Source organism: Numida meleagris, chromosome Z, assembly GCF_002078875.1.
Source record: "Numida meleagris isolate 19003 breed g44 Domestic line chromosome Z, NumMel1.0, whole genome shotgun sequence".
NCBI lineage: Eukaryota > Metazoa > Chordata > Aves > Galliformes > Numididae > Numida > Numida meleagris.
Genome location: NC_034438.1, coordinates 10,239,054 through 10,246,666, shown reverse-complemented (window position 1 = coordinate 10,246,666; position 7,613 = coordinate 10,239,054). Strand labels below are relative to the sequence as shown.

Below are 7,613 nucleotides of genomic sequence, written 5' to 3'. Positions count from 1 at the left end.
CCCCGCGGGGGGGGCGGGAGGGGGGACCGAGGGAGAAAGGCAAACCCAAAGCATTCCGAGCTAAGCCGAGATGCGCCGTCCGTAACCCGCAGGCTAGGGCAGGTTGTTCGTTTGGCCAAACACCTGAGCAATAAAGCACGACCGAACAATTGAGAGCGGGAGGGCGGGCAGAGGGGGCAGCGCGAACTTTGCCGGAGTTGGGGTCTGCTGGGGGGGCGGGCGCGATGCCGCCCTGGCTGCTCGGCAGCCTCTGCTGCGTGCTGGCGGCGCGGGCGGCGCTGGGCGGCGGCCCCGCGGGCGCGGAGGCGGCGGCGGTGGAGGAGGAGGAGAAGCTGATCCGGGTGCTGGTGCTGTTGCCGCAGGACGACGCCTACCTCTTCTCGCTGGGGCGGGTGCGGCCGGCCATCGAGTACGCGGTGCGGAGCCTGCGGGAGAGCGGCTCCGGCCTGCCGCCCGGCTACGCCTTCCAGCTCACCTACGAGGACTCGGCGTGCGGCAACCGCGCCCTCTTCAGCCTGGTGGACATGGTGGCCCTGCAGCGCCAACGGCCCGACCTGCTGCTGGGGCCCGTCTGCGAGTACGCGGCGGCGCCGGTGGCGCGGCTGGCTGCGCACTGGGACGTGCCCATGCTGTCGGCGGGGGCGCTGGCCGCCGGCTTCGGGGCCAAGGGCGGCGAGTACTCTCACCTCACGCGCGTGGCCCCCGCCTACGCCAAGATGGGCGAGATGCTGCTGGCCCTTTTCCGTCACCACCAGTGGAGCCGCGCCACGCTGCTCTACAGCGACAGCAACCCCGAGCGCAGCTGCTACTTCGCCATGGAAGGCGTCCATATGGTCTTCCAGGATGAGGCCTTCCACATGGCTGTGCACAGCTTCGACGAGACCAGCCGCCACCTCGACATCGACGATGTCGTTCGCGCCCTGCAGGCTGGCGAGAGGGGTGAGTGGCAGCCGTGCGGGGCGGGATGTGGTTTAGTGGGCATGCTGGTGATGGGTTGGCGGTTGGACTGGGTGATCTAAGAGGTCTTTTCCAACCGTAGTGATTCTGTGACGGAGCCATGGGGCTGCCCAACGCCTCGCTCACGTGTTTGGTGGGGAGCAGGGCTGGAGGTGAGATGCTTGGAGCAGAAACTCGGGTAGGGATGTCCTCTGGGATTGGTGAGCCACGCACCAATGGGAAAAGGACCGCGTCAGCATCCCTGGGCCAGGTGTGCAGCAGCTCCCATCAGACTGGGACTGCCCTGAGCAGAGCTTTGCCTGAGGAAGTTCCTTAGGGCTTCAGCTCCTGCATCAGGGAGCGTGGACTGCCCTTGGGACTGCACTGAGATGGTGGTATGGCACAGGAAGAAAGTGGCTTTCTGCTGGTGGTCTGCGCTTGTCCACAGCTGAAATTGCCCCCATCTGCTCATGGATGCAGAGCAGTGAATCTGTTGCTTGTTCTTTGAGATTTTTTTTAACCATCTCTGTGCAAGTTGAAAGGCTGAGCAAAGGTAGCTTTTTCTTCACCCCGCTGTGTCCTGCCATGGGGGTCCTTTTCCCTCTCCCTCTGCTAGAAGCCCTGTGGAGAAGCTCATAAATAAAAAATTCATTTGGCATTAGTGGTCATTTTGAGGCACGTGTGAATGCTCAACCTGTGAGTGTGTGCAGTTATATTGCCACCAGCTGTTACCAAAACGTGTGCAGATAAATGGCTTGTAAAGCATGCTGGAAAGTCACCCGTGAGCTGGCTGAGCTGCCTTGGCATCATGAAGTAGTGAAAAGCTTGAAGTACTTCAGGATGTACAAGTTTGTAGTTAAGTGTATTTTAAGGTGAGACCTTATCGAGCACTGTGTGGATACAAGGGCTCATCCGAATGGGATCTTCAGTTAGAGGCTTTTACTAGACATATATATCCACAGTAAGCTATTGCTAAAATAAAAGAGGCGTCTTCCAGGACTGCTGGATCAAGCTAAAGAAAGTCCTCAGCTGTTTTTCCAGTAGAAGCATAGATATAAAAAAATACTTTGTGCTATATTTACATCTCCATTTGCATAATGTTAAAACAGTATCAAAACTGAGCAGATAAGGATGGTGCTGTGACTGGCTCAGCTCGTGTTACCACGCTGCATGCTGCAGGGCTTTGACTTAGCAGCCTGGTGTTAGTGGAGTGGTTACCCTGCTGTGAAGTCTTCAGTGCACTTGGGATGCTGTATAGGAGGTAGCTGAGATCTAGGGGTACATGGAGCTTTAACTCTTCTTTGTAGAAATGCTGGAGCAGGTGCTTGAAATTGATTTGTCCTAGGAAATGCCATTCAGGGAAATACACTGAATGGAGGGAAAGAAACGTGTGAGTGCTAGAGGTAACAGCTATGTGTGGAAAGGTGCCTTTTTTCTTTTAATCAGCCTAACTTGGGCGTATGTTTGGCTTTCCTAGCATAACAGTGTGACTATGACAGGAGAAAACAAGTGTTTGCCCTTAGCCAGAGGGAGCTCAGGATGCCTGAATGTGCTGTGGGGGTGTGACTGATGGCTAAGGGCAAACCCACTGTTTGAACCATCTTTACAGTCAAGGAAGAGTGGCTTAATTTCAGCTCAGACTTCAGTACTTTGTTGAACTGAGACTTCTGATGTAGCCTTATTCTGTAATTTGCAAAAGACTGAATCAGTGCAGCCCTCTGTGCTCCTTCTCTACACCTTTGTGCTGTGTTGGGGGAGAGGGGTCCCTCCATATCGCCTCATAATTTGTTTTCTAGTCTGTGCTGCTACCGAGGGATGCAGCAACTGAGGCCTTTCTGCCTCTGCTTGTGCACTCCTGTCTTCAAGGACTGACAGCACAGCTTGCCTTGCACGTTCCTTTGGGTCTGAGGGGTGGTCCTGCTGCTTACCGCATTTTCCAGGCTGTCTTGACACTTCAAAAGTTGTATATCTTGTGAAAGATACACTGTGTGCCTTGGCTTACTGGGTTAGGTCTTCATTTCTTCTTGGAACTCCTAAGAGGTCACTCTGCAGTGTAGCAGGACTGGTGGATGGTGTGACACTGTCCAAAGCATGTCATTTTTGTTTAGGTTTTAAGGGCTCCACTATCACACCAATTGTGATGCCATCCTGTGCTCTTACCCAGCATTCTCTCCCATCTTGGAGGTCACTGCTGGTGGTGATTGTAACTTGAATGATGGGGCTTTTCTGAGCAGTTGTTAAGCCAGTACAGATATGTGCTCCCAGACCCTCCCAGGGTTGAGAAAGAAGCTGTCCCCAGCTGGCCCATGGAGACCCAGGCCCTTCTCCTTACTGCTAGGGCAGGTCCCATGTGTTAGGTTGCAGCTGTCTGGTTGCTGGTATTGGATTCTTGTGAGCCCAGAGGCACACTTGGCCACCAACTTGTCTTGGTCAGCCCATGCTCCAGAGCCACTTCAAAAGATTTGGAGATGTATTTTTTCATCGTGATTTTCTTGCAATTATAAAAGTTAACTACTTGTCTTTATTGAATTAACAGTTAAAACTGTCTTGTAGGCTCAGTTCACTGAGCTGGTATTGTAGGCTCAGGTTAGCCACAATAGTCAAGAACACAATACTGTGCTTAGACATGTTCTAGATAAGCCCATAGTCTGAGGTAAGTGCTTGGCAAAGAGAGCACTCCTTTAACTGGAATTAAACTAAGTATTTGCAGGATTAGCCAATAAATACAGAATATTAGTATTAGAATTACTATCTTCTGTGTGTATTGTCCTGGAGGGAGAGCACTGTATCTGTGTGCACGTGCATATTTGTGTATGTACAATAGTAAGGTACAGAAGCCGATTAAATAAGCTTAATTTACATTTTTGGAAGATTGTGAGACTTGCCCATAGCTTATTTGCCTCAAAATCTTGAAATATGTTATCTTTGTTCTCCTGCTGGGTTAAAAATTACATCCAAATTGTTAATATCACTTCTTTTACATTCTTTTAGGGTTTACAAAGTATGACTTCACATAGTTTAAAGTAGTCCTTTTTCCCTCCTGCTTTTTTTTTTTTATTATTCCACCTGCTCAAAATCTTTCAGTGGTGATATGGAAATCTCTTTGTTTCCATCTACAAGTTACAGTTCTACGATAGATGTGAATTACATGGGCAAAGGCAGGGGAGAGTTGGGAGAGCAGCAAGGAAACATTACAAAAGGAAATCTCTCACCTATCCTGAAATTAGGAACAGCGAGACAAATTTGTTCCTGATGTGCGTCTGGAAAACATTTGGTCCAAATTTCACTGCAAGAAATTCTTTCTTCTTTTACTTCATGCTAATATAGCTCACAATAGTCATGAAATATGCCTTGCTCTGCTGCTCTGGAAATTGTTACGTTACTCGGCTGTGATCAGTAGGACAGAACTGTGCATGGTGTTGCTCTCCTGAAGTGTGGGAATATACCAAACGTGATTCACCCCAGTGGCGCTTCTGAAACTTTATGCCTGTGGTGGTATCCAACCAGAAAAGTGGAGAGAGAAGATTCACTGTCTGAGTAAAAAGACCAAATAGGCCAAGTCTTAACTTCTTACAATAGCAAACTCTTATAACCAGAAAAGCTGAGCATGATTCTGATTCAGATTTGTCATGGGAGTGAAAATATTTACGTTCATTATTGCAGTTTTTGAGCCCTGCCATGCCTGACAGCAGTCTTGGAAACATGCGTGTAGTCATCCTAACATCTTTCAATCTTAATATAGGATGTAGCCACAATGCACGCAATGACAAAACACTTTGCAGCACTCTCTTGTCAGTAACTTCATACTGGTAGTCCTGTAAATGCATGCAAAAGCTTATGTTGTAATGTGCTTAGTGCAAAAGATGTTTTTCTCCCAGTTGCTGACTTCCTGCTTTCTACCTGCAGGGGGATGGAGTGGCAAGGAGCATTGTTTCTCCTGACCAAGTGACTTCTCAGTCATCACTGTTTCTCTAAAGAGAAAAGTACATTAGAGATACAGAATCATAGAATCCTTAGAGTTGGAAGGGACCTTTAACGGTCATCTAGTCCTACTCCCCTGCTATGAAAAGGGTCATGCACAGCTAGATCAGGTTGCCCAAGGCCTTATCCAGCCTCACCTTGAAAGTCTTCAGGGATGGGGCATCCACCACATCTCTTGGCCATCCAGTGCCTCACCACCCTCACTCTAAAAGAGTTTTTCCTTATATCCAATAGATGACATCAGTGGCTTAAACATTAATGTGTGGAGGGACCTAGGACAGACCAGCCCACTGGAGTGGAGGTTGTTGGACAGTGCTGGGCTGGATGGACATCAGATCTCTGCTTCTACTTCCCGAGCCCCTGCTGCGAAATCTTTCAGGGTGGGACACTGTGGATTTGGCTTGTACGCTCTGGTTCTAGGCAGAGTTGCGTGAAGGTCTTTTTTTACTGCTGAAGATCGATGGCAGCTGTTTGAGTATTCAATAACTCCACGTGCTGTCTCTGTTCCTGGCCCCTGCCAGGCAGAAAGAGAGCTGGGGTGCAGGTCTGAGGGTCGATGGTGATGGGTGTTATCCCAGAGGTTTGTCACAGCTCTCATCCCACTGGGTTGTCACAGTGGTACAGTTCTTGCATGGAGCACACTTGTTGGTGCTTGTAGGCACCAAAGGCCCTGTTTAGCTTTTAGTCCATCATAAATGAGGCTTTGTGGCATTTAATCTCATATCCACATTTAGTCTTCAGAGCCTAAAAATCGCACTCGTTTAACAGGAACGTTAAGTGTCCCATCAAAGGTGGTTGACTAGGATTATCACGTAGTTGTTGAAGATTAAGTTGTGTCTTGGGCAGATTTGTGCCACAGTCCCTGGTAGCTGTCAAAAGATGGAGTGAAACAGCTGCAGAGATGTTGCCTCTCTACCGTTATCGTATAGCAACAAATTCTAGACTAGATACCTAAATTTTAGATAGCATGAGTGTAGGCACACCAAACAACTGAATAGAATTGAAATGATAATGTCATTGTGTCTTACTTAATCTTCAGATTGTCTTATGCGCACTTTGAATTAATAACTAAGGCTCATGGTTGCAATCAACTCTACAGATATATACAGTTCAAGAAATTTGAAGCCAGAACTTATGCTTCAGGATTAAGAAAATTAGATCATGTATGGCTCTACTTAATTATTTTCAGAGGAGATGCGAGTAAAAAGTCACTCTGTGTTTGATGGCTGTCCTCTGTCAGCAGTTGGGGTAATTTACTTTGTTTGCTCTTTGTGTTGTCATGTTTGTTGCAACACTGGGAGGACAGCTCAGGTCACTGTCTCTGGCAGCATTCATGCTAAAGAATCTGTTCCATAAAGTTCTTGAACTCTTTCTTATCTGTGTTTTCTGTTTCCTTTCACCAGTTGTAATCATGTGTGCCAGCGGTGACACAATCAGGAACATCATGTTAGCTGCTCATCGACAAGGAATGACCAATGGGGACTATGCTTTCTTCAATATTGAACTCTTCAACAGCTCATCATATGGTAATGTTTTTCCTGCCCAAGTATATTGCAAAGTCTTTTGTAAGCCTGGTAATATTTTTAGATTTGTTAGTCTCAAAATGCGCGGTACACCACCATTTCTCCTTGTCTTTGCAGTTACCTTCTACTTCTACTTCTACCTTCTACCTTCTACTGTGAGGCTATGGCATCACAGGAATTGCAACTGAATGGATTATAGGATACTAAAGAATGGTTTTAAACTAAAAGAAAGTAGATTTAGATAAGACATGGGGAAGAAATTCTTTACCCAGAGGATCATAAGGCCCTGGCACAGGCTGTCCAGAGAAGCTGTAAATGCCCCATCCCTGGAGATATTCAAGGCTGGGTTGGATGAGGCTTTGGGTAGCCTGGTGTCCTTTCCCTCAAGAGGGATTCAGAACTAGATGGTCATTACCATCCTTTCAAAACCCAAGCCTTTCTGTAATTCTATGAAATATGCTACAGGCATTATTTATTTGGTTATTTTTAGGGGAGACAACACCAAAAAGACACATTAGCAGCCAAATGTTGGCAACCCACACTGCAGTGTGCATTTTCAGCACTAAGTTGCTTGTGCCATCCCCAAGATGATTGCCAGATCTCAGAGCAGGGGCTCTTCTGGCTCCCTGGCGTGCCCCAGTCCATGTGGCCAGCTGAAAGGAGGCATGAGTGCTGACAATGGGAATGTGCAGCTGCAGGTCCAGGGTCTCCAGAAGTCACTTCTGAGCTAGATCTATACATTCTGTTTATTTTTGATCACAAACTGTATGTGCAAAACTGTCCAGCACTGTTGCGTTGAACAGAAAGCACTGGCAAGGAAAAGCACAGACTGTCCAAAAGTGCTAGGTTTGGGTTGATCACAGCAACTTACTTCATTCCAAATAAATACAATAAGATGTGTCAAGTTAAATTAACTGAAAAATTAAACGCATTTGCATTCTGAAATACATCCCTGTTCAGTTACATCTGTTATTATGGCAGAGCATGATAGAGACTAAACCCATTCTCAGCTGTCTCAGTTAAATGGAAGGTAATACTGGAAGAATGTGTCTGCTGACAGTTTTAAACAATGTCATATGGCTGAAGCTGAGGGACGTTTCTGTCTGGGAACTAGATTTTGTTGAAGTCTCGATGTGACTTTTGAACGGAGTAGCTGCTTCTGCTGGTGCAGAG

At 47.5% G+C, this 7,613-nt stretch overlaps 1 protein-coding gene across 2 annotated transcripts in view; it reads left to right on the top strand.

The window, feature by feature from the left end:
* NPR3 (natriuretic peptide receptor 3) overlaps positions 1–7,613 on the top strand; it is a 47,973-nt gene continuing 40,360 nt past the window's right edge. Inside the window, exons 1-2 of one of the 2 annotated variants that reach the window (XM_021380467.1) lie at positions 1–939; positions 6,321–6,443. In XM_021380467.1, coding sequence (XP_021236142.1) covers positions 225–939; positions 6,321–6,443 — 838 coding nt within the window. In that variant the 5' untranslated portion in view covers positions 1–224. The remainder of the gene's footprint in view (positions 940–6,320; positions 6,444–7,613) is intronic. The other variant, XM_021380468.1, reaches the window with a different exon arrangement.